Here is a 27179-nt window from a genome sequence, read left to right on the forward strand (position 1 = left end):
GGGCGGGGCTCGGGGTTGCGGCGCTGCCCGGCCCGGCGCTGAACGCGGGCCCCGCTGAGGGGGGGCGGGGGGTTGTCAGCAGCGACGGCCGGGCCGCTCCTAAGTCACGGAATCGTACACTGTTAAGGACTGGAAGGTACCGTAAAGATCATCTGGTTCCAATCCCCCCACCATGGGCAGGGATGCCTCCCACTAGACCAGGTTGTTCTAAGCCCCGTCTAAACTGGCCTTGAACGCTGCCAGGGTTGGGGCATCCACAGCCTCCTGGGCAGCCTGTGCCAGTGCCTCACCACCCCCACAGTAAAGAATTTCTTCCTTATATCTAACCTAAACTTCCCCTGTTTCAGTTTGTACCCATTACTCCTTGTCCTATCGCTACAGTTCCTGATTAAGTATCCCAGGTTCCCTGTTTTCCCCCTTCAGATACTGGAAGGTGCTAGGAGGCCTCCACGCAACCTTCTCTTCTCTCTCTAGGGCTGAATTGCCCCAACTTTCTCAGCCTGTCTTCATAAGGGAGGTTGTCCAGGCCTCCCGTCAACTCCATGGCCTCCTCTGGACTTGCTCCAGCAAATGTCATTGTTTATACTTGTGCTCAGTTTTTGTCACTTCAGCATTGTGGCCTTCGTCACGTGATTTTATTTGTAGCCTTTATTATGTGCAAAATCAAATACATCTTCTGAAATTCCTTCTTTAGCAAGATGCTGCCAACCACGCTGGTTAATTCTGGGAGCCAGGGCAATGGTGTGCTGAGCCCCCGAGATGCTGCGAGGCACACGGCCGGAGCAAAACGCTACAAGTACCTCCGGAGGCTCTTCCACTTCCGGCAGATGGACTTCGAGTTTGCGCTTTGGCAGATGCTTTACCTGTTCACGTCGCCCCAGAGGGTGTACAGGAACTTTCACTACAGAAAACAGACAAAGGACCAATGGGCGAGAGATGATCCTGCTTTCCTAGTGCTGCTCAGTATCTGGCTCTGTGGTGAGTGCAGGAGAACAGACAGCATAAGGAAGAGGGAGGGAAAGTTTAGGGATGAATGTTTATTTTCCTTCTAGTAACACACACAGAGAAAAGGCCAATTTTTATGGATGATCTTTTAATCAAGGTAGAACAGAAGAAAAAGGCCTAGCCTTTTTGAAGTTAAGGTGGGAAGTAGAAATCAGAGTAGGCTTAAGTAGTACTCTGCAGTTTTGAATTGATCTCTCTGTTGCAACTCATTTTTTGTTGCATTTAAAACTGCATAGTTCACTGTAACTTTACAGACAGTAAGAAAACCCTATGCCACACGGCAGTGTTTTTGTTAAAAAATACTGAATATTTGGTTTACCTGAATATTATGGATAAAACACTGTTTTTACCATAAAGGCCCTGATGAGATTCTGTATATTGCAGAATAAAGCAATAAAAAAAGGAGCTCATATAAATGACTGAACTACAAATTAAATAAGTATTGTCTCAGTTGCCTTCTATTAAATAGTGTATTGCTGTTCGTAATAGAAAAACTCTTAACTGAAATAGAATTACACATGTGGTTTGGGTTAACAAGGAACTTTTATAAAACAATGTTCTATTGTAGCATTGTGTGAATTTAAAAAAAAATAGTTTGGGTGGAGCATTACAATTAGACCCAAGTACAGATGAGCATTCATATTATGAATAAATTGCATTATATCTAGTTTTTGGTGGAAAAAAGTGAGCTGTTGGACTGAAAATCTCAGGGGAAAAATAAAAAGGAAACTGGAGATTTTGTAACAGGATGCTCAAAAAAAACCCCATCAGTTTAAGATCTGATGCTTTCTTTTCCACAGCTGACTTTAATAATCTTTCTCTGCTTTCAGTGTCTACTGTAGGATTTGGATTTGTGCTGGACATGGGTTTTTTTGAAACAATAAAACTGCTACTTTGGGTTGTATTCATAGACTGCGTAGGCGTTGGCCTCCTGATTGCAACTCTAATGTGGTAAGTAGTGATTTCTGAAGCCAAATTCACTATTGCTGTTCAGACACAGAGAGTCCTCTGCTGTTTGTGAGACACTTGGTTCTTTCTTGGGGTAAACTTATACACAGGTATTGACCATAGGTTTTATGCTGTTGTAGTAATTGTTTCAAAATGATACCTTAAAAAAGAACACACCTCTTTCTTTACTATTTCCTACAAAGATAAATGGTCAGAAGGTCTGTATTATGATGAACATTCCAGCTTTTTTTCTTTCTTCTTGAGCTGGTTCAGTAGTAATGCCAATTAAAAAAAAGGTGGTTAAAAAAAAAAAGCTGTTTAATCGAAATAATGAGTGAAAAAGTCACGTAGCATGAGCCTGAGGATGATTCTGTTTATGTAGGGCGATATACACATGGCCCGTGCTTCTTGCTGAAGATTGTAGCTAGTGCCACTACAGCCACATCTGTTCTGTCTTGTGCTTGGCAGCTTTTTGCTTTGTTGGTAGTTGCTGCTAGTTTTATCCTCTGCTGTCCAGAGACTTGCAGAAGTAGAGAGGCAGGAGCAGGTCATTTCACAACCCAGGCCTCATCAGCACCATAGATGTGTCCTGCAGCAGTGAGGGAACCATGAAGTGACAGGAAGCCTGTGTTTCTGGGGCAAGGGGAGGGCACCAAAGAAAGAATTTTTATTTTACAAGGAACTTCAGAAAGCAAGGGCATTTAAGAGTTCTTAGTGATGGAGCTGACATCTTAAAGTGATGATAGTTGGAAAAGGGATAGATCCTGACAGTGGCCTCAGGAACTCCTGCTTGTAATTGCAAAATTGAGAATGAGGCACATAAAAGAAATATAACTGATAGACGAAAGGTCCACCTGACCTATGCTCCTGTCTGGGACAGCAACCCATAAATTGCTTGGGCTAGAGCTTATAGTGATGCTCCCTGCCACCATCCTCAGCAATTTGTGCTTCAGGATGCAGTCTCCTAAGCCATGAAGACTTCAGCATCTGCTAATTTTCCTCTGTCTTTTAATCAGCCTCAATACCAGTCACCTGGCTCAAGTTTGGTTCAAGTCCTTTCTTCCAGTACAGGCTCACCTTTTTTCCCAAAAGCTCCCCCCATTCCTAACGAGTCTAAACCCCTTCTTGCCTCACCTCTCCTCACCTTGCACCCAGGCTCTGCCTCTTCGCAACCCCACCCTTGGCACAAAGAGTAGGTCAGAGGAAGCTTCCATGAAAACTCTGGTCTCTTATTTCTGAGCATCTATTGACTTCTTGTTCCTCTTCTAAATGGGATAAATATTTTGATGTCAGCAGAACTTAAGCTGAAGGAAAGAACCTTGAGGTTCATTCAGTAGCCTGTAATACTGGGCAGTGCACATTGCATTTTGCACTTATTTTCAGTAAGAACAGGCACGTTATGACCACTCTTCTGGCCTCCTCCTGTCCTTGCAGTGCATCAGTTCTGTAGAGATGAAATAAACCATCTCTGTGTGAGGTGTGCTGATCCTGTACAAGCACTTCACTGGTCATCTCCCTGTGTGTACAGAGAGAATGAGCTTGTGGCTGCACTGATAAATTGTAGCACTGATCTCTTCTTTATAAAGAGTTTTGTTTCTGTATTACCCGCAGGGTATTTCAGCTGCCTGTAGCATGCAGGGGATGTGATGATAGTTTTAACAAAACCATTTTAACCGTAGTCTGGTCTGCATGATTCTTGCATGTTTTTTCTCCCAGACAGCAGAAACTTTGTGGTGGAGAGTTGGGATCACATACAACTTACTACATCAAACCTATGTTTTGTCAGTCAGCTTTATAGCTTCATATTAACAACAGTCTCAAATATCTTTTCATGTAGGTTCATTTCAAATAAGTACTTAGTGAAGCAGCAGAACAGAGATTATGATGTGGAGTGGGGATATGCCTTTGATGTACATCTGAATGCTTTTTACCCACTTCTAGTCATTCTGCATTTTATCCAGCTGTTCTTCATCAACTGTAAGTAGAATACTTTGAGCTCTGCTTCAAAATGGTACACTATCAAAACAGCTGAAAGCAGTTATCTCTTGCAGATGTCATCATATCTGATTCTGTCATTGGGTATTTTGTTGGGAATACGTTATGGCTGATTGCAATCGGCTATTACATCTACGTGACATTCCTAGGATACAGTGGTGAGTAACATCAACTTATTTTGTATTTGTTTGACTAAAAAGAAGAGCATGTTTTCAGGCTATTGATTTGATCTTAGCATATTATTTGTAAAGCAGAGGCTTAGCTAAATGTTGAAGTAATTATTTCTTTGTGGTAAATGAAGTTTGACAGAAATGTACCAATCCATGGTTGCAGGTGGGTGGACATACTAACCAAAGAATTTATATTCTCCACCTCACCTTCTTTTGTTAGACCTGTAGCACCACAACTTGTTTTTCTTGTTCCTCTGTAAATCCACTTGAAGATGTTTGCATTAGATAAAAATTCTGTGATGAGTTTAAGACCATAGTTTTAGGTAAAGCAGTTCCCCAAAGCATTCTGTGGTAACAATAGGACTTGCAGGGCAGAGATGTCAGAGGAGGACAACAGAGCAGAACTATTTTTTATTGCTGCCTTGCCCCAAGGCTACTCTACATGAAGCACATTTTTAAAGAGCACTACTTTATACTTGCTTCAATATTGCTTCTGTTTCAGCGTTGCCCTTTTTGAAGAACACAGCCATTCTTTTGTATCCATTTGCACTTCTCATCATGCTCTATTTGATCTCATTAGCATGCGGATGGAACTTCACCAAGATGCTTTGTTCCTTTTATAAATACAGAGTGAAATAAAACCAGGACTTCATGTATCTAATGTTTATTTTGTTTCTACCTTAGCCATTTTGACAGTAAAGAAAAAATTAGGAACATTTTGTAAATGGTTGTAAATTTCTCTTTATTGTAGATAACTGTGTAAAAAAGTTTGAAGTGTCCTTTTTTATTAAAATATTTACAACAGTAAACATGTTAGCAATTTTGTTCAAATACTTTCGCAGTACATTCCTAAAAACAAGTTACTTGTACGTTTCTGTAGCTTAAATTTAACTGCAACAAGTCTATGTAGCATAACTCTTACTGCAGATACTTTGCACATACTGGCATAAGCTCTACATTATGAGGGGTTTAAGTGACATCAAATAGCAGTTTTATTGAAGAGTAATACTGGAATACCTTGCCCTGGGACTGTGTGAAAGTATAGATCTTAATAGTGTTGCGATGGTAAAGCAACAACTGTCTCTAGATACAGAGAGAGGACAGGAGACAAGAGATCTGTCCTCTCCTTGTATGAAAAATTGTGAGAACAGATTCACTTTAGTGACTACTTCAAATATACATGGACAATTCTGGCACACAGAAAAAACAGTGATGAAAGGCACAATTAACATGACCCTTATCAGGTTTCCAAAGATAGCAGCAAGTTTTTAAACCCAATCTCTAGCAGTCCGGTGGGTATTACTACATCCACCATTTGGAGTGGCAGGTCAATGAACATGGAAGGGAAGTACAAGTTGGTTTGGCTACAAGGGTGGGCTCATGGCAATGCCTGCAGCTGTGAAGTCCACAAGGCAGAAGTATAAACTGACCATTACAAACAATACCTTATGGAAAGTGAAGATGACAGCTTTCCAATGCAGTGTTCAGCATGAAACATGAGCACTAGGATTCAATTTCCAAAACAACACAAGAGTAAACTGGTTACAGTAAGACAATTTCAATACTAGAATCTGATCTCTAAGGAAAAACTATAATTTATCTTAAAATACCAAATATGCTGGCAGTGCATCTTACAGTACTGTGTGTTTCAGCCACTGTTAAGGCTTGAAGAGATTCATGTTTCCCTCTCAGCAGATACTGAGCAATGTTCTCCTTTAAACAAGGAAAGCCACTGAACTGCTGATCCATGGAAGGTGAAGGATTCCGGTCAGGATCTGCTCCGTCCCTGGCTAACAGCACGAGCTCCTGTCCTGCAGGCAGCTGCAGCCTAACTGTACATCTTTTCCCTAACAGGAATCCGAGCATCAGTGATCACCCACTTCAGTTCAACAGTAAAAAATACTTCATATTTAGTGCCCTGTGATGTGATACCATTGAAGGACTCAGGGCCTGTGTACCTTCCCTTTAGAAATATCGAAGTTTTTCCCATGGAAAGAAGGTTTCATCATTCTCAAGATTAAGCTACTTTAACTTCCAGTAGCTCACTGTTCACAGCAGAAATCAGCAAAACCCTTTAGTGACCACTAAGGTCGGAAAGGTGACACTCAAGGACTAATTCACCAGGTCTCCATGGGCTGTGTGTTTTACATCAGCAATCCATGCTAGCCTGAAAACACCAGTTGTTTAATAGCTTTTCAGCCTTATGCTGGTGATTGTAAAGATGATTTAAAAACACAAGGACTTCTTTTTTCCCCTTTCTAGCTACAGTTACTTGTTCTAGCTTTTTCAGAATACATCCTTCCTATTTTAGGGGAGCAAGGTTGGAAAAGATTCCATTTTTCTTTTCCCCCACAAGACTAAAATAATACTTTCCAAGTTGGAGGCAAACTACAAATTACTAGGATACTTCATCTGGAGGAAATATTTCCAACAAAATACAGAGATTACTGAAATTATAATATATTTGGGGGAAAAAAAAAAAGAAGGAAACTGTTACACAGTTGTTTAATTTTTCCAAAGACTAATTAACTCCAGGTCATTCAAGGAACTGTGTTTCACACAGGCAAAGTATAAATTGCTTTGCTCTAATCTGACTCAAGGTATTTAAAAACTGCTTTGAAACAGCTAGACAAGCAGTGATACAACAGAAGACTCCAGTCTTTTCTTGATCCATGAATCACATCTATCTGAATTTTTCTAAGCCATCATTAAGTACAGAAAAAATGAATATATCTATAGGAATTTTTTCCATCAATGAAAACACACAGTTGAGATGCCTGCAAAAGCTCAAAGCCTTATACAGTGCTTTAGAAACACTCTTTAATTATCACATCCTCTTCACATTATTTACAAAGTTTTCAGTAGGATGACCCACTGAATGAGCAAAGCAAGATTATACTGACAGTCTTGTGTTTCCTTGGTCCCAAGCAATCCTTATCAGCTCAGAAAAGCAAGTGTTAGCATCAGCCAGTCTGTTTGGCATCCAGTGTAAGAAGTTCATTTGCCCAGATAATGAAGGTTTCTGGCTATGCCTTTGATTTCACAAAAATTTGCTTTTCTGAAGCTTTAACAGCATCAGAATGAGCTAACAGGAGCATAGGATAGTGCAGTTCATTTTGAAACACTTTCCATTATTGGATAACTGTAAGATTCAGCGGTCTCAAGGGGATTTTTAAGGTCACAACAAAAATAACTTGAAACTGAATACGTAATAGGCTTAAGATGCTGTTTAAGATCTCTTATGGTAATACTGTCCCTTACAATGGAGACGTGCAGGAGACACCGGCCCCACTGGTGCAGGCCCAGTCACAAAGAGTGCCCGGGCTAGAGGCTGATGAGCCAAACAGCCCAAGTGTTCTTACTTCACTATACTTCCAGGAAGAAGACTTGCACTACTTTAGCCTGACTCGGGAATTGGAATTTAAAGGTACAAAGCCCAAAATAGCTGTCTGCAGAAATAATTAAGATAGAAAATATTTTCCTTGCTTTTTTCTATTTCTCAGCAAAATTTCCAAGCAAATTTGCGGAAGTAACTGATTACACCAGCTCTGAATTTACCTGGATCTATGAAATATAATTTTTATTAATGTGGCACATTTATCCAGAGAGCCTATAAGCTCAGGAACATTGAAAATATTAAAGCAGCCCAGAGTATTTTCAACTCCTGCTACTACGACGTAATAAAAATGCACCAATCTTTAGAAAACAACCCACATTTTACCATGCACTAGTTAATTTGTTATCTTGGATAAATTTCTTCTCAACGTTTTTGAAAACTAAATATACTACTAACCAGAGTCTTGCAGTCAACGTGGTACAGATTCTATGTATTTAAATATATTAACAGTGATTAATCTTAACTGCTGTGAAATACAGGAACAGTGATGCTTTGAGAATAAGCACACAGTGTTCTTAAACAAGTGGTACCAGTAAACTTCTGGACTCATGGAAAAATGGAAAAGGTCACTGTCAGCAAAACTAATTATATTAAGAAACTGCAGTATCTAATGTATTTCTGCAGTCTGGATTATAATAAATAACCCTCGTTTAAGTAACTTGCAGCATTCATTCACAGACTCAGCTGAGAAGAAAACCTAAATACTTTTCTCAGACCTTTGCTAGTTAATGTGTGATAAAAAGCCATCGCATGTTGATAATTTGATGGCAGGGCATTATACAGGGAACCAACAGGGCTGTAGCACCACAACAGGCTAAAAGTCACACAGGATTCAGAGCCTCGTGACCCACATTCCAAAATCCAAGAATAAGCTCCATTTATGTGACCAGTGCTTAGCTTATGCCCACAGTCTTTATGGGCAACACAAGCTTTCCAAGTAGCATTTTATTTACATCACCTGATGCAATCAGGAAAAGTAAACAAGGCTGCCTGGTATCTAACTTTTCTTGAACTTACACCAGTCGGTCTAAAGAGAAGGTCTTACCTCTGTGTACAAATCTTGACTTCCTGTGTCCCCAGACAACACAGATAATCTGTACAACAATCTGTAGAAGTAGTTAAGTTCTTCAACTTGAATATTGCTAAACTGTCAAAGCTATGGCACAATTCTCCAACAAGGCAGAAGAGAAGACAGGTTGATGCTATAACCCAGTGAAGGCTTGCAGTGCTAGAGAGGCAGGTTTAGGCTCCTGCTCCTTATAAACATATCATGAAAGAGGCCAAATCTATCAGCTGAACTTTAATGGGGAATTCAAGACCCCTGCTCTAGATCAGGGAGCATGCAACAGGTTTTGTGCATCTGTGCCCTGATCACAAAGACATTAAAGGTCTTTTCCAACTTAACTGATTCTATGATTCTGTGTTGGGGGTAGCAGTGTTGTTTTTTCCACAGAGAAAGCTGGCCAGGTTTTGAAATGTCAATTCCAGTAGGCTGGTTCACAGCACAACTGAGAGTACCTAAGCCAGCGTGGATGCCTCCCTCCAATGACAGTCAGGTACTTCATTCCTATTAAAGGAAGGAATTCCTGCCTCTTTTTCCAGGCCATTTCTGACTAATTGAAATCTTGCCATGCCTGAGTCCTTACACATAAGCACCTAAGCAGAAAGACTCTTAAGAAAAGCAGCAGCATTAGTACTGCAACAATTCCACTCTGACTGTAGTCCAGATCGTGTTCTGTTCCTGACTGAATTTCTGATTCATTTAAGATCACTGCTGTTTCCCTTGAAACAAAAAGGCAGGGTACTAACTTGAGGCCAAATTCAGTTCCTACTATAAAGTTAGTGCAAGTTACCATACTGATCCATAAAGGAGTCAAACTAAGACCTTGTTCTTGAACAAAGGAAGAAAAAAAACTGTAACTACTCACTAACGTGTCCAAACTAAACACTGCAATAACAGAACTTTTTAAAAGGAGACTCCTGTAGGTCAAATATATCTACTGTTCATTCTTTTGATAAAAGGTAACCTCTTGTCACTCCAAAGCAAAGCTGGAGAATGATTTTCTTCAGTACAGAAAATGAATTTGTTCAGCCTAGGAAATGTTTACAAATATTTTTAGAAAGAACTGGTCTGGAGTAAAAAAAAATTATTCTAAAATGCAATGGAATCAAATCTAAAATCACTGCAGATTTAGTACATAATATGAAACAAGACATTTCAACATGCTTTTTATGTGGCTACAAACTGTACATACTGGAATTTCATAGCCCCAAAGAATAATGCTCTTCAGAACTCTGTTTATGCCTCTGAACATCATTCAGATTCTGTGTATAAAACTACATAATTTAGAAACTTAATCTTGTTTTTTTTAAACATGGCAGTATATTTGAAACATGGTATTAATTTATGTTTGCATCTCCAAAGAAAAATGTAGAAAGATAACTTAAACTAGAGAATTCATAAAAAAACTATATCAATTTAAAATTTTACTGCATAAAAATATGTACTTTTCAAATTATTTTAATAAATTAAATATCCCTAACATTTTTAATATATATCCCTGACAGTCTATAAAAGAGGGTTCTTGTTATAGAAAATAAATGGAACTCCGAAAGGACCCCCTTCATAAAACTTATTTAACAATAATTATATTTTTTTCTTCTTCAAGGAATGTAATAATATGTACAACTCTATATTACTATACTATCAAAATAGTACAGGTTAAGCGTAGCAGGGTTCTGTAATCATAAGATGGTAAAGTCACATTACAGTGGAGGACAACTTGGGCCTCGGACGAACGTTATCAGTGTGGAGCATCAGTTTCTGGATGGATCAGATAAGAAGGGGTAAATACAATCTTCTCATCTACAGTAGATTTCACAAGAGGTAGAGTTCAAGTGAAAAAGAATGACATTTGGAATAAGGTGCATGCTCAGTATTTTCAATGTGTGACTTGCTAAGGATGTCAGATTTCATAGGAAGAGTTTTCAAGGATTCTTTTTTTTTCCTCTAAAGCAGATTTCCACGATCAGTTTGTAATCTTTTTAATATGAATCTGAAATAGAAATCAGAAAACATAAGTCACGGTTTAGTGTATTACATTTCTGAGTAATAAGAAGTAACTAGTGTTAGCCAAAAGTCTGAGCTTCAAAATAGAATGAAGAAATCTCCCATTCACCAGTTATGTTTTCAAATGTTCTACCACTTCTTACCTCGTTCAGAATTGCCCACACCGCTGAATTTTGTATCACTGAAAGCCGGAATGATGAAATAGGATTTAGGCTGGGGTCAACTGTTCCTTCAGCTACACCATTCTCAAACTTCCCTACAAAAGAAGCAAAAGTACATTCAGTTCAGTCCTGTTCAACAAACTGAAGTATGAAATCCAGAAGATGTATCTGTAGTATCATAATTCACAGGTGAAACCAGTATCATTCCTGAAACAAAAGGCAGTGAGTGATTTTGACATCAGATCCAGTTCTGCAGCAGCAAACAATATGGGGCACATCATCAGCACACACCAATCTGAACAGGATTGCACAAGAATAAAAGCTTTGAAACTGTCTAAAGGCATTGACACCTCAAACTCTGTGAAGATTTTGGCACAGGTATTCATTTAATATCATGGAACTAAACATGATGCCTTTGGCTTATGGGTTTTCAAGGAGGATTAAGGACAAGGAATATCATTAATGTGTAACATATTCCTATTTAAAGCATCTTCAATTATATTAGGGTGAGTAAGAATTCAATTTAAAAGCCCAGTTAGACTTCACAGTTAAACCATATAGACAACAACTGTAATTTATTATGACCAAAAAATGTGCTTCCAATATAACAGGATTGCCCAAGCTGTGTCCAGCAACTAATTAAAATCCATGAGTAAAATTTCTCTTCCTTGACAACATGTATCCAGGCACCTTCCCCAACAGCCACTTGGCTGTTGAAATGCCAGTCTCATCCTACGATGAGACAGCTGATTGTCTGTAGGGTGGATTCACATCCAGGCCAAGCACACAGCTCACACCAAAGTACTTGTGCAGTCACAGGACAGAGGAGGTGATCTTACACAACCTGGAAATGCCTCTACTATAATCCAGGTGATCAGTCCTGGCAGAAAAGTTGGATGTAGCTGCACTACAACTAAGAGTCACAAGAGATCTCTGTTTAGTACATCAGTCTCTGAAAAGAAATAGTGGACACAATACTAAGTAAAGCCTACAGGGTCACATACCCAAAAATGAGTGATCAAAACTCAGGTTTAGGTTTGTTTTACTTTTAATGAAGATGTCTTTAACAGTTGCAATAGTAAGAATACACTTTTTTTTCTACTGTTACATACCTATCCTGAAGTAACCATCCTCTAAGCGTTTGTCTTTGGTTTCTTTGCTTAATACCAGTTCTTCATTCTGGAACAAAAAAGCATAAATGAGATAATTTATTTTGACATATGACTTTGCCAGAGAAAGACAAATGTGTGTGCACTTTTCTTATATATTCAGCATCCATTTTTTCCAAATAATTAAAAACCAGCGTGGAATATAGTTATTTATAGCCTTAGACAAGCCAACACAAAAAAATTAAGAAAGAGCAGCAGTGTTCCAGAACTGAACAATACTTGGCTTCAAGGGAGAAAAAAGAAGTACTCCAAGTGCCCCATGTAACTTGCATGGTAAGTGCCCTGTGAACAGAATACTTAGCAGATACTGGCATACACAGTAGGAGAAAAGCAAAGGCAGGATCCTGCCTTGTTTTTCTATGACTTAACAAGAGCTTTCTCTCAGACAAATGAAAACTTGCAGCTTACTTTTTGATCTAAGACTTTGGGTGAGATGGAAAACATCAGACCAGTGAGGGAAGCACTGCAATTATCAGTGCCTCACTAATATGGATGGGGATTTTTTTAATAAGCACAAAAAAAAAAAGTAGAGTAGAGCTTGAGAGACAGCTTGAAAATTACAGCCATGATCCAATACTGAAAGACCCACTCCAAGAATTGCCCAGGAATTAACTAAAAATGCTTGACAAAACAGAGATTAAATTGATCAGCTTTTTTTTTTTTTTTCCTGTTTTGAAGTGAGGCAGCTGAAAAAGTGGTCGGGATTTTTTTTTATTTATTTGGAGGACAGGTGTTTTAGTTTTCTTTTGTTGTTGTTGTTGTTGTTGTTTGGGTGTTTGGGGATATTTTTTCTTACAGGTTATCTTGAGGGTTTTTTTAGTGTGCTGCTTGAGTCCCAGGCAAATCCAGTCTGGGGGCACTCTGGTTTCTAAGGGTTGCTTTTTGTTTTTCTGAATTCTGCTCAAGGAAGATCAGGGTTAAAATACCTGAATGGACTTCTAGCTCTACTGATGTCCAGGAAGGAGAAACAGGGCCCTCAGGAGCTGCTGTCCTCCCACTGGCAATATTTTCTGCTGTCATCAGTGGCTTAGGAACAGGCCAGCTGCAGAAATTTCTGTTTACCTTTTCCACAAATTGCATCAATAGCAATACAACCTCTGTAGCATTACTTCCTTAAGGGATGCTCCAGTTTGATGGACATTTAACAGCCAAGTAAAGCCAAAAACGATGATGCCTGATGCCATTTTTGCTCATTACCTTGTGCATTCTTGTATCTTGGGCTTAGATGAAGTGAGGGCTGCTGCTGTTTTTGTGGTTGAATGTATTTCCAGAGGTCTTGGGAAACAAACCCCTCAGATCTTATAATATCACACATCATGTTGTATGATTACAATTAAACTAACAAATTTCTTTTTAAGTCTGGGAATACTAAGAATTTCCTATTTTTGCCTGCTCCAAGGAAGGCAGACTGGGAAAATGGAGATGTGAACTTCTCCATGATTCTTTACTTTAAGAAAATAAATTAAAAGGAAGTGGGAAAAAAAAAAAGATTCAACACATGGCAATTTTGGCATAGATTTCACGATTCCTATACCGCATATATGGGAGAAGATAGAAATACTTTGCTGTTTTAATACTAAATAAAATAAACTTGTCTGAAGTAGTATCATAATCCTCTCAGACTTTTGTGATATATATAGTTAGCTGTAATACCTAGATGAAGAAAAAGAACCCATACCATCTGACTTCAAACAAGAATATACTTTAGATAGTGTAGTGCTCTCCTGTGGTAAAACTGACTGATTTATGGGGGAAAAAAATCAGAAATCAGAGGAACGGTACAAATTCTGTTTAACAATCTACATATTTCAGTATCTAATGGGTTTGGATGTGTGTCAATCCCTGAACTAAGACTTTCTTACTAAATCAAAAAGCAGATTGATTTAGGTTTCCCATTTCCCAAAATACACAGGAGAGGGAAGACTATTTTTTTTTTTAAATAGTAGCAATGAACTAGAAGAAAATTACCTTTTTCACCTCCAAATTACCAACAGCACTTGTGCAGACTGCACCCTGAATGAACATCTGAATAGTTACAATAGTGTTCTGTGAACATATCCACTTAGAAGAAGGAAAAGTATGAGACCATCAAAACATCAAGTTCATACAGTTAAAAGAAGCATTTATGTCTCCTCACCCTGTTAAAAAAGTCAATAAAGAGACTTTGCTTTTATCCTGTAATGGAGAAGACACTAATCAAAAAATTCATACCTGAAAAGGCAAAACTTCTACAGTTGTGTTTAGAAGTATGTCTCCTGGATGCTCTGGATTGCCACTGTGAAACAAGTACCTATAAATGAAAAGGGAAAAAAAGACAGTCTACACACATCAGTCAGAATCAGCTGTGTTACTGTCTTACATGTTAATTGTCACATACAGATGTTACAAGGATAAACATTATTTTTATACTGGGCCTACCTCAGCTGGGGCTAAGATGGTTTCACACGTTACTGTAATTGGAAGGGGTCAGGTTTTTCAGTTGCTAAAGAATAGTTGGGCAATGTTGTACAGAGGAAGGGAGTTTGCATCATCTGCTCTTCCCAGATTGCATTACACAAAGCTGTAGTCATTACTGCCTGGCACACACTGGTATCAACTCCAGAAGCAGGAGGCCTGCCTTCCTTCAGCCTCTCCCCAGCACACGTCACCTTCTCCCTGTGCCCACAGGATGAACTCTGCAGATCCATTCTGAAACAGTTCTGGGAACTTAGCCAAGTCAATATTTTGCCAGGTGAGTGTTCCCCAAATGCATCTCTCCACCATAGTTCATTGCAAAATCCCATTGATGATTGTGCCAGGAATTCCCAACCCACATCCACACCCTTAATGTTACCTGAATTCAAACTTCTATTCCAAAGACAGATTTAAGAAAAAAAAATTCCTCAAAAAAACAAACCAAACAAAAAAACCCCAAACCACAAAAGCCTGTTTTTGACATGTATACACACATAAAAAGGAATTTTTAAAACCTGTACAAAGACCCTCACTCAGTTGTACAATTAATTTTTTTTTTTAATTGGACAGAGTAAGTATGTTTGAACCATTATCTAAACCATCCCTGTCAGTATTAATCAGTGAAGTGTTCAAATTCTAGCTGCCTACTCTGAACAGCTTTTGCAGGACTGCACATGTGTAGATAATTTTACAAAAGAGACAGTTTAATTCCTCTTTTTTTATATATAACAGGAACTTCATGTTATTCTGAACACATAGTATGTAAACCAGTAATAATTTTTTTTACCACTAGGTGGAATCAATGCTTGAAAATTTTTCACTGCTTACCATTTTTTCTAGTGGACTAGAGTTAATTCAGATTACTGTCATAAACTAATTAGATCCTACACCTACTCAGATACCACTTTTAAGAAGACTATTTTACTTTTATTATGTTTGAATGAATATTTAAAAATCTATCAACACATTTCAAACCTTTCTTCAATTGGAACTTAGATGGTGCTTACTGTTAATTTCTCTTCGACATTAAATATGTCACCAGCCAGAGACAAAATTAGTTCAGAAATTATAACTTGATTAAAATTACAAACATTAGCTCAATTTGGAATTTATTAAGATGCAGTTAGAGATGTAAATTCCAGTTTGTCTTTATCCAATATATCTGAAGCCAGGTTAAGTACCTACCATTAATCCATACTCCATACCTACAAGACAAGTAGAAGAAAACTGCGCTCTAACCCTGCCTCAGAAATGTCTGTGATGATAGAAGTATTTTAAGAAACTGCACGCACACGTAGAACATTTTTTTTATCAAGGCTCAGGAAAGGAGTAACACCCCACATTGTGATACAAGAAAGCCACACTGATTTCTATTGCATGGGTTTCAGCAGAACCACCCAACTGTACTGCAAAACAGAACTGGACTGAATAAGCCTCAGCAAAGTATGTGTTTCAAGAAAAACAATTTCCACACTGTAGGGTAATGTAAAGGTTAGTCAATTCCAAAGTACACAAGCTACCTAAAACATCCACAGTTCTTCCAAGACAAACCTTGTGACCTTTTCTAGACATTAAAGACATCCAGAAAACCCCAATGCATTATTTTTTCTAGGAACAAGTGTTCATTGTACATTTCAATAGTAAGCAAAACAAAACTCTCAGGAAAGCTGACCGGAAAACTAAAAGTACATTCTGCTGTCTTTTGACCTAAGAGATCTAACCAGCCATTCCTTAGTCTGTCAGTTATCCTAAGCAGTACTGGACATTTTTTCTCTTGAAAACACTGAAAATTCTAAGGAGACTTAATTTAAGATGAAAAGTGATCAAACATTCACCGTCTAAGGTACTCCCATCAAATGCTCCACCCAAACCACAGACATGCTGCTTTTCCTTAGCACTTCGTTCTGAGAAGACACACCTAAAAATCCACAAAGAAACTCCCTGTGATCACTGTGCTCTCAATGAACAGTAATTGGTTTTGAAGGTTTGGATGGGTTTTTTTGGGGGAAGTTGGGCAGGAGGGAGGCAGTAGCAGTGGGGGCTTCATTTGTTTGTTTGTGAGGGGTTGTCATTTATTTATTTGGGTTTGTTTGCTTGTTTTTAAAAACAAGCCTGCAAGCACACAACCACAGCCAACCATTTTTCCTACTGTGCTATCTTGAGACTGAGACACAGCTTCCTCCCCTCAGCAGTTGTCACTCCATTAGAGCAATGCACTCATGAGTTGGCACAATGCCAAAACAATTTACAGCAGTAATTAATCAAACCCAATTTCCAGATTTCCATGTAATCAAACCTGTTATTTTAGTGTGTTTTCTATAGCTATCTGTTAATCCATATGCAAACACAAATGTAACACATGCACATGTCACTTTTTAAATTATGTTTAGAAAGGAAGGGATATTTTTATATCTGAGTCTTGCTTCAACACTTGACAGATAACACCTCCTTAGACATTAAAAGTTACACAGATTGAAAACAGAAGCCTAAATACACATACACAGTCAATCCACAGCTATGATAAATATTTTGTTTAGAGATAAAATTTACCAATTAGAAAATTTAATTTAAAATAAAATTTACCACAATCAAACAGATATTGTACAGCTCCTAAAGTAAGTGTCATTGGCTATATTCTGTCGTAAAACTTGCTTTCCTGACAGGGGAGATTTTCCATGGAGATTCACTGGAAATGGGTTGAGAGAGTAAAACTCATCTTGAAACAAAGGTCAGTTAAACCTCCCATCCCCAAATCCTTGAAATGGCTTTTAGGGAATCTGTCTTTACCTCCCTAAACCTTCTGGGTTTGCACTCTATATATTCCAAGACCACTTTTACATGACTTGCTGTCATGCTAGATATTTAACTAGACAAGAGAGTATTATGGGTTTCTCCCTCCCAGGTGGGGGAAAGACTCTTATGTCCTCTAACTAATGAACTGATTTATTCATCTGATATTTCTTAAGTAAAACAGACTTTTCTAAAAACCACGGAGTCATTTGCAGGACATTTATGGTCCTCATTAAATCACTAATGTAGAGTAATCCAGCTGATAGCCATAGTATTACAAGGTTGGGGTTGTTTATTTAATTCCTGCACCAGTAGTAAGATGTCTGGCCCATTCCTTTTTTCTTTCAAGAGAAACACTGGTTTATAATTGGACTGAATGATCTTAAATGCCTTTTCCAACCTAAATGATTCTATGATTCTAAGGTTTTCAGACTATGATAGGTATTTCTCAATACAGATACTGAAAGACTTGGAAATAGCTTTGCTTTCAACTGTTGAATTATTTTGACACCTGTCCTGGGATTTACACATGACAGTCCATGTAAACAGTAAAAACATGCTTTTTTTCTTCCTAATTACTTGACATTTTTCTTTGGGTAGAGTCACTAAGATTTCCTTGTCTATCTGCTGCTTAAACGTAACACCTTCTGAACCATTCCTTCAAATAAAAATTCTGAAAGCCATGGATCTCTACATATAGTAATTCCAACCAAACACATTCACCTCAAGTTAAAAGAAACAAACCATACTATTGCCTTATGGAATATTACTTCACTGCTTTCTTAATTACAAAATACAAACGTGAACACAATTGAACATTTTTGATCAAAGTCATCAGAGAAAACTAACTTACAACTTTTACGTATAATACTAATGTATCTGAATCTAAGAGAACCTTTTCTGCTGGCAGGTTCTTTTTGAAGAGTCACAGGTCAAAGATAATAACCAGCTACTCTAGATATTCAAACACAGACAAACCTCCCCTCTACCACAAAATACTTAAATGTATGAACTCACATACATTCTGCTCGTGACCTTAACGTGGTTTGAGAGTAAGAGGATGCTAAGCATTAATATTTCATGTAGCATTAAAAAATACACAAAATTTCAAGAGCACTGAAGGTTTAAAAACAAACAAACACAGAAACAGAAAAAACCAACACCAATCACCAAACTAAATGGAGCAAAGTCAAAGCTGCAAAAAAAACTTCTGTTTCCATACTCAGTGACTTCAGTATTTATCCAAGTTGAGAGGTTGACTTGTTGCCATGGACCTAGATACACATATAAAATCAAGACAAATAGAGGGGGAAAACCCCCCAGCCAATAACCTGAAACAAATATTCATACCTTCCACGCACGTCCTAACACACAAAGGGAGGGGAAGGCAGAAGTGTGATTATCGTTAATACACTGACAGAAGATCCCATTAGTTTGCCAATGCAGTTAACTCTTAGGGTGCTTCAAAAGCCTACACTCAGGTTCAGAACTCCTCCAATAGTGAGCACCCAGAAAGATTCTCACCTTTTGTAACATGCCCCAGAAAACGTATAAATTAATATTACTAATCTGATCTGTTATCTTTAATATACTTTTAATAGCTAAATTTTTTCATTACCTGGGCTTTCAAAAAAACCAAAATAACTATACCCATTTCTACCCTTCTCCTATCTTGCTTATAAAGGGATGTATATGTATCTCTCTTCTTTCTGTCACATCAAAGCAAATTTAGGCCTAAAAAACTATTATTCTCTCTATTACCCAATTTTATTTTTTTCAGGTGTTAAAAAAACTTTAGTATTTTATTTAAATAAAGTGACAATTATTTTTTAATCTATAGAAAGTGTTTTAATTAAGTGTTCTAATTAAAAAATAGAACTCAATACACAATAATTTTCTTAGTAAATTATGGTCGCTTTATAAAAGGAAATAGTATACAAAAATTCTATAAACAGCATAATTCACATCCACTGTCAATATATCTGCATTTTGTTTTGAAGGAAACAAGTTATCTCACCTGATACTAAACACAAATATTCTAAGAATATAAGAATGCAGGTCTTTGTGCTCTGTAAACATTACGAATCAAATTCTTTGCTTCACATTTTCTCCTTACATCTCTTTTTAGCAATCTGATGTATTTTAGTATATCCCATTTTCAGAAAAGGAAAATAGGTAGGAAGGCAGAGAAGAAATGTTTCCTTCCACATTTGAACAAATTATCCATAGCAACATGCAGCCTAAGAGTTTTTAATTCTGCACAACATGAATTTCTATAAAAGCAATATTAAGTCAGCAATTTTTTTGCTCTCTACAGATGCCATCATCCACTGTAAGAGTCATTATTCACCAATTCTATCCAGCATTTTTGATCACTGGATGCAAATGTGGAAAAAGAAAACTAATCTACCTCCCTTGTCTCACTTTCTCAGAATCCTAATTAGGAAGTGTTATTCTACTGTCACTGGAAACCAGTATGAACCATGCACTATGTCCTCATGCAAAATACAAACAGAAGATGAATAATTTCTTGTCCTTGTCTCAAGCTCAATTTATTCTCCTATTCTTCACCTCTTACTGAGTCATTTGAAAAAATTGCTTATAATTCCAAAAAAAGTGTAATTCCTCCAGTCTACATATATATGCATCTGCCAAATACTCACAGTAGGTAAGCAACATAGTGGGAGCTTTTCCATCTTGTTATAATTCCCAATTTGGGAAAAACTTTTCTGTGTTTGTTTGGGTTTTTTGCTAGGGGTGATTGATTGTTTTTTTACAAGGTTATTTCTGCTGAATTTTTAATCCAGTGAGATGCAGAAAGGCTTTGTTGGGGTTTTGGGTTTAGTATGTGTGCGAGTTTATATGTGGGTGTATGTACATGAACATTTTTTACCCGTCCAGCTTGGCTGGGGAAGCACAGATAACTCCATTCAATTTTATTACACCATTTGAGATTGCACTTGGGTGTGTGACCTCATCACAGGCCAGAAAGATGCAGTTATGACATCTCAGAGACTCCAGTCCTTCTGGAAGTCACGTGAAGTATTTTAGAGTATCTCAAGTGGCATTAGAGAGCTAACATTTTGGCAACAGCATTAAGCCTCCAAGATTTCTGACTAAGAACTATAAAGCCAGGAACACTGCCAAATACACAAATCTTGGATATTAGTACCATTAAGGAAGAAGCAGCATGTCCTTGGCTTAGGCAGCTCTTTTCTTCTGTCTCTGATCCATACTTTGAGGTTTTTTTCCCTTTTCATATAAAGTCCTTGCCTCATTGTTATGGGCAGAATTCCATGCCCGGAGCAAACAACATCAGTGCCTGGGAGCTTGCCTGCCAAATCCCTGCTGTCAGTGCATCCATTTGAGGATGCTCTACTCATTAGTACAGAAGTTTATGTAAACAGAGAAACCAAAGTCCTCAAATTCTCTTTTATGTACACTAAAAATATTATCCCGCCTGAAATGTACTGACAAACAGCAAAACATTTAAACAGAGATTTTCAAATATTTCCTATCAGCTGACATGACCATTACAAGCTTAATAAAATGGCATTGCACTTTAATAGCATATATATTTAGAATCAGAATCAAAGATTACTTCTAAATCATACACTCTGTGTATGTGCACTTCTATGGTTCTTGAGCTAAAACTGCCCCTAAAAGGTTTAATGTATTGGACTGAAGGGGAGATTCTACACTGAATAGTGATTATGAACGAAGAACAGCTTATACATCAGTCAAGTCACTGCTGTACTCATCTAAAACCAAAACAATTTTGCAGTTCCCTACGTTTTGAGTGGTTGTTACTGCAAAAGCAAATGATGAGGAAGTTCCATTTCCAGTTTTGGAAAGCTGTTAGAAAGCATTTTTGGTTGTAATGCATTTGACCTTGTATCTCTCTAGCCACAGGAGGACTTGCATCCCATAGGATGGATAATTTATTACATTTTGGATACATACAAGACTGACTGCTATAATACTTATTTGTAACTTTTTTTTTACTTAAAAAAAGTTCATTTTATTTTTCACTGCTAGAGAACCTGTTTAAAAAGCTGCCTTTATTTTCCTTTCCAAAATATCAGCTGCCCATCTGTCACTTTTTATGCAGCTGTTTTTCAGCACTGTCACAATAATTTCAAAGCAGGCAAAATAATGTATATGTTTAGTTACCAGTAGCCCAACAAGACACTCAATACATTGATTTTCTAGCTTAAATAGTCAAATATATATTTTCTTGCATGACTATTAATTTTGTGTTGTGAGAAGATGCCATATAATATAAGTGAGGTTAACATCATGTATTCCCTGCAATTCTAATGCCAACAATATAGAAAATTAGATGAATAGTCTCAAATACTGCACATCCAGAATCTACGCCAATATCAGAGCAGAAGCTAGTAAATGTAATCTACAAGCTGGTTTGTCAAGGTATTAAGTTTTCACTTTAAAACTGACATTCCAGTCAGCAAGTTGTACCTTATAAAATCACTTTATTAATAGTCAATGTCACATTAGGATGACTACTCAGTAAGTTGCTAAAAGAAGAGACCAACCAAAGATGGGGCAACTACAGAGTTCAAAGCAGTGATGGGGGAGAAGGGGAAGGAAAAAAACCCAACACCACAAACAAAACCACATGGCCCCTCCCCTAAAAAAAGCAAACTGCTAATCCTTTTGAAAATATTCAAAGTAACACTACAAAGCAGTATTGCAGAAGAGTCTGGAGCACAAGTCCTGTGAGGAGCAGCTGAGGAGCTGGGGGTGTTTAGCCTGGAGAAAAGGAGGCTCAAACTCTCTGCAAATGCCTGAAACGTGATTGGAGCCAGGTGAGGGTCAGTCTCTTCTACCATGTCTCAGTGGAAAGAACATGAGGAAACGGCCTTGAGTTGCATCAGAGGAGGTTCAGATTAGATACTAGAAATACTCTTTTCACTGAAAGAACAGTCAGGCATTGGAATAATGCCCAGAGAGGTGATGGAGTCACCATATCTGGAAATTTCCAAGAGGCAACTGTATGTGGCACTTAGGAATGTGGTTGAAGGGGTGCTGGGTTGATGGTTGGACGAGATGACCTTGAAGGTCTCTTCTAACTTTGATGATTCTGTGAAGCAGTTACATACAAGAAACAATGAGCCTTATATTTTAAAAATATAAAGCAAATTTATATATGTATACTAGTGAGGTTGGGGTGAGTTTTGGTTTTTAGTGATTCTTTTTTTTCCACAGTATAAAATACATGCTTGTCTTTTCCTGCAGCTTTTTTCTTTTAAAATAAAGATCAGCATTGAAATCCATTTATACTGAAGCAAACCTGAAGCTCTTTTTAAACATATCCATTCTAAATTCCTATTGCAGAAAAGCTGACAAGTGTAAACATAGTCTAATTGAAACAGCCATAGGTTATGCACTTCCAAGGGCTTTCTCAAAGTAATTAGTGCATATGTTCTTTGAAAACAACATCAGATTTGTGTCAGTCATACCTATAGAGAAACTTAGTCAAAAAAGAAATGACTGTGATGATGATGGACACCAGTACACTTAACTGCTGCAATGGAATGTCTTTCTCAGATGTGCTTTGACTGGTTCATAAAGAAACTCTTAAATATAACTGTCAGTTTTAATAGTTAAATCTGTGCTTGGAACAGCAGTGTACATACCAAAACAGCAAAGTGGATTTCAGTAATTATGTAACAACCTGAGGAAACAGAAATTCATATTTCTTATCTTTACAATGTAGGCTGTTCTGAGCATTTAGAGAACACTCCATCCCTTTATTTAAAAAAAAACCCAAACAAACCAACAAACCAAAACCAAACCATACCTTCAACACTGTTGTGCAATTTGTTTTTGAGAGGAATATCCTTCAATCTACCTTCCTTCCCAAGGATCTTCTACTGAAAGAAATGTATGTATTTTCTTATTGCAAAGGATGAGACCCTAGATTACTTTTCAGGGACGTTAGTGTTTTGGCTGGAGAACTTTTGCTTGGAAAAAACCTAGAAAGCTTCAGTACAAGAGCTGTTACTAAAGTAAGCATTAGAATGTTTCAATTTACACATCCCTGTTCTCCAGGTATTATTCAGAACAAGAACTACTTTCTGCTCAGTGAAGTGAGTTCAGTTCTCACTTTAAGTTATTAAGAGATCCTTGCCAGTGTTACCCCTGACAATATTCTCAGATCTCAAAAATTAAATATCTAAAGACTTAATGAAAGCTAATTACTGAACTGCAGAAAACTCAAATTCAGTCCAGCAAAACATTTGGTGTGGAAAAATAAACTACAGGAACAAGTCAGTGCTCTGTCACAGTGTAATAGATGTGCCATTTATTCAGTCAGAGCTGTGGTCAGTATTTCCATTAAAAACCTTCTTCATCAAGAATTTATTATGGGAGTTACTAAGCAGTTACACCTCAAATTGACTTGGCAGACAAAATTTCCTTTAAATTCAAAGAGCTTTTCTTTTACTTAAAAGAGAAAAAAAAAAGAAAAAAGCTTGTTGCATCTTTTCACAGACACAAGATCACTATGAAAAGTGTATTTTCTACTATTAATTCCCACCATCAGATGCATTTCCCCACCAGGTTAGTCTTCCTAATGCTCAGTCCATTTTCCCTTTTCTGTGTTACAACCTGCCACTCACAGTTTTATTTTTGACTGCCTCAGGAAGCATCCTTGAAATATCAGGAAACTCTACTGCTCTACTAGACCTCCAGTTGCCAAATTCTGCAGCTGCTGCTCAATTTACACAAACAAAAACAAGTCCCCAACAATTTGAAATTACAACATCTGTAAATCTAATCAGTCACTGACTTCAGAAAGGCAAAATACTGTATTTTTGAGGACCCTGTGGCAACAAAAGCTAAAATTCATAATAAACTTTGAAATGGCTTACAATGATAGCTGAATAGGTAGCATCATTCTAACTTGTGGACTTCCCTTGAGGAAGCAACAGAATGCAAGATGTTTCCTTACTTCTAAAATTAATATGTATTTCTTCAATAAATAAAAATAACAAAACAAAACAAAGAAGGAAAAACCAAGAACAACAAAAAACCAAACAACCACGCAAAAAAACAAACCAAACAAAAAATCCCCAAACAACAAAGAAAAAAAATCCCACAAAACCAAAAAACCTCCACAAAAAACACACAACCACAAAACCCTCCAAAACAACAAAGAAAACAAACAAAAAAAAAAACCCTAAAAACCAACATTCCCCCTCAAAAAACAAAACAAACCCCCACAAACAAAAAAACCCAAACCAAACAAGACCTTGAAAACCCCCACTTCTTCCCCCAAAAAACCCAAACATATAATCCGTTACTGCTGAGACTATTAACACAGCAGGTAGACATAACTACCTTAGGCCGGGTCACAGTTTTCCAGGGCACAACAGTGAACATTATTTTCCCACCTTTTACACAGATAATTAGTACTTTCTCATTCCCCTAGTTCCCTTCAGCATTAAGGCAACAGGTATCAAAAAATGTATTTTTTAAACTATTGGCACAGAATAAGTATTTTGCCTTTAATCTAAAGAAATATGGCAGTTATGTTCCTCAACACATACACCTCGGGAAGCTAACCAGGAAAGTCTTAAAGCATAGCAAGCAACTGAAAGAGTAATCTGACATCTGTAACAACAGCCTTAAGCTTCATAGGTCAGACTAGTTTGGAACAACATAGTAATAAGGGAACTACTGATCCTCACTGTTGTGCTAAGCCAAGGTGAAGACTTAGCCTTTGATTATGTACCAAGGTACATGAGTTGACTTATTGGATTCAGTTCAGGACAGCAAAATGGGCTCCTTCACAAGAAAAACATCCAGTCAAATTAATTCAAAGAAACTTTGTTCTACCAGGCTATAGGTACTGGCCTAAAAAGAACACATAAGGTGTGTGAAGTAAGGAGAAAAGGAATCCACTAGCATAACAACACTTAAATAGACATTAAATAAACCATGTATTTTATACATCTTGGATTACTATGTTGGCAAGACAGTAGCCAGCAAAGCAGCAAATGAGTCTCATTAAAACTAAAGGATGACTACTCTCTACAGTGCTAACTCTATGATCCTTAATTAATCTGACCAGTAGTTAAAAAGAAGTCACCTTTAGTCCTCCAACAGATCTCAGATATTTGTATTTTGAAAGCACGCACCCCCCCTTTCTTTTTTGTTGCATTTTAGTATCTTTTAAATAGGTCAACTTGGAATCTTAGCACAGTGACTTTTTTCAAGCCCTAAAGCTACATCTTAAAATTATTACCCTTCAGAGTTCCCAGCTTTCAGGTCTGGAGACATCCTTACATGCTCCAGCAAGATTTCCAATATGGACAACCAAGGAACCAAGGCCACAGGGCACAACATACTGTACCACATACCATGCTGTACAATTGCTCTGTAATTAGAAGCAGACTAACCAAATACAAATAGAATCAAATTGGCTTATTTTAAGTTCTCTGTGTCAGAGAAGCACCGGTTTTCCACTGCATTTTTCAAAAAGGCTCCAGATTAAATGAAAAAAAAAATTTTAAAAGCAAGACAAAATTTACCATAGTAAAAGAATTAGAGGAAGTAATGATCACAGTTTCAGCTGAACTCCAAAGGTCCTACACCGTTTCACTTTAGGTTATGACGACAGCCCCAAATTCTGTCTTCAAGCATTCTTGGCACAAGCAACTTCATATGAGACCAACAGCAAGTATTTACTAACCTTTCTACATTGACTGGCTTGTCAAATTTAAAGAGAATATAATCTCCAGCAACTGGTGTGACAGCCCAGAAAAAATCTTCCCCTACGTAGGTTTTTTCTAGCGTATGCCCCTGGTAGACTTTTAAAGATGTCGAAACCTCTGCAGGTGGATTCACGTGGATTTTATGCAGTAATGGTTTCAGGAAGTCTTTATCCTAATTGAAAGACAGACAAACATGATGCTGGTCAGAAAACCTTGTTTATTATGTTCTTTTCCTAAGTGGTTACACTTAAAACAAACATTGGCATAAAATGGAAAATGAATGCATTACTCATTTTAGGTGCACCAGATCTTGTACTGATTAGTAAGATGGACATGCCATTAAAGTAAAAAAAATTAAAAAAAATATCCCCTAGCAAAAATCCACATAAATAAGCTTGACTAGCACTTCTTCTACTTTATAGTAACCAGTCTGTATCAGATTTAATTCCAGCTGGAGAAAGGTACATCATGCTTGAAAATGCAAGACAACAAGAAAAGGCAGGCCTGTTTTCTTCATTGCCACAATGTTTTTCATTTAATCAGCCTGCTCTGTAAAGGAAGGGAAATACTGTCTACTAACTGTGAGTTTCTGGATCTTCCCTGCTAGAGAAGAGTGGAGGCCAACATGCTGGAAAAGAGAAGGCCTGAAGCGTATCCGTAGGTTAGATTTCTGTCGATCACAATGTTTCTGAAATAGTGGGGGGAAGAGGTAAGGGTGGGATAAAAAACAAAAACAAAACAACACATTAGTATAAACCAACACAAGGTAAGAACCTAGGCCTATTTATCCAGTTTTTCTTGTTTTCTTTCCAGAAATCTACTAAGATTGCTGTACAAATATAATACCGTTCAGGGTTCTTGCACAGAATCCATTTATTCAGTCTTTCAGCAATGGTGTTACTTGAGAAATGAAGGACCAAAATCTGAAGTTTATTCCCCATTTGGAACCTTCTCCAAGACTGCTATCCAAGCAGTGGCATTTTGCAGACCTCACTGGTGATTACATGTGTAAGTTTATTTTAGGACTGTTACACACAGAATCTAACTAGACTTTTGCTTTTCATCCTTACTGCACCCATCTCCAAAATCTTAAGCAATAACAGTTATGATGCACCTGAGAATTGTCTCTCTAAAGTTCTTTTTAAGATAAAAATCTTGGCAGGAAGAAAGACTCTTCCAGAACATGCAGTAACCATAATGTACACTTATGCTGGCTTTCAGCTCACAAAAATCAACTCATTCATCATCGTGAAAACATTTTAGAAGCTTTATAATAAAA

The 27179-nt window shown here is 37.5% G+C and overlaps 3 protein-coding genes across 5 annotated transcripts in view; 1 reads left to right on the forward strand and 2 right to left on the reverse strand.

Moving 5' to 3' along the window:
* The window catches only part of LOC103617586 (cytochrome c oxidase assembly factor 5), a 5858-nt gene extending 5281 nt beyond the window's left edge, over nt 1–577 (reverse strand). The window contains exon 1 of the mRNA XM_008635896.2: nt 492–577. Within this exon, the coding sequence (XP_008634118.1) occupies nt 492–577 (86 nt within the window). The remainder of the gene's footprint in view (nt 1–491) is intronic.
* UNC50 (unc-50 inner nuclear membrane RNA binding protein) lies at nt 114–27135 on the forward strand. Of its 2 annotated transcripts, XR_001862885.1 has the most exons (7): nt 114–136; nt 695–978; nt 1836–1956; nt 3791–3930; nt 4005–4106; nt 14583–14646; nt 26714–27135. XR_001862885.1 is itself a non-coding variant. In XM_008635802.2 (5 exons), exons 1-5 carry the CDS (start codon nt 699–701, stop codon nt 4755–4757), a joined length of 780 nt encoding a protein of 259 aa, XP_008634024.1. In that variant the 5' UTR covers nt 695–698; the 3' UTR covers nt 4758–4927. The 2 variants fall into 2 exon arrangements, 1 of the variants encoding a protein (XP_008634024.1); XM_008635802.2 differs by lacking the exons at nt 114–136; nt 14583–14646; nt 26714–27135 and adding an exon at nt 4621–4927.
* Nucleotides 4844–27179, reverse strand: part of MGAT4A (mannosyl (alpha-1,3-)-glycoprotein beta-1,4-N-acetylglucosaminyltransferase, isozyme A) — a 71977-nt gene continuing 49641 nt past the window's right edge. Inside the window, exons 10-15 of one of the 2 annotated variants that reach the window (XM_008635803.2) lie at nt 26481–26588; nt 25879–26072; nt 14127–14205; nt 11859–11925; nt 10729–10841; nt 4844–10571 (exon numbers count right to left, since the gene is read on the reverse strand). In XM_008635803.2, the coding sequence (XP_008634025.1) occupies nt 10545–10571; nt 10729–10841; nt 11859–11925; nt 14127–14205; nt 25879–26072; nt 26481–26588 (588 nt within the window). In that variant the 3' untranslated portion in view covers nt 4844–10544. The remainder of the gene's footprint in view (nt 10572–10728; nt 10842–11858; nt 11926–14126; nt 14206–25878; nt 26073–26480; nt 26589–27179) is intronic. The other variant, XM_017737002.1, reaches the window with a different exon arrangement.

The sequence above is a fragment of the Corvus brachyrhynchos genome, unplaced genomic scaffold, assembly GCF_000691975.1.
Source record: "Corvus brachyrhynchos isolate BGI_N302 unplaced genomic scaffold, ASM69197v1 scaffold83, whole genome shotgun sequence".
NCBI lineage: Eukaryota > Metazoa > Chordata > Aves > Passeriformes > Corvidae > Corvus > Corvus brachyrhynchos.

Bases quoted from the DNA above. Each gene is read 5' to 3' on its own strand.
- UNC50 (XM_008635802.2), top strand. From the start codon at position 699: ATGCTGCCAACCACGCTGGTTAATTCTGGGAGCCAGGGCAATGGTGTG. The intron at 1,957-3,790 runs GTAAGTAGTGAT...CTTTTCATGTAG, and splicing joins CTGATTGCAACTCTAATGTG to GTTCATTTCAAATAAGTACT. The intron at 4,107-4,620 runs GTGAGTAACATC...CTTCTGTTTCAG, and splicing joins GACATTCCTAGGATACAGTG to CGTTGCCCTTTTTGAAGAAC.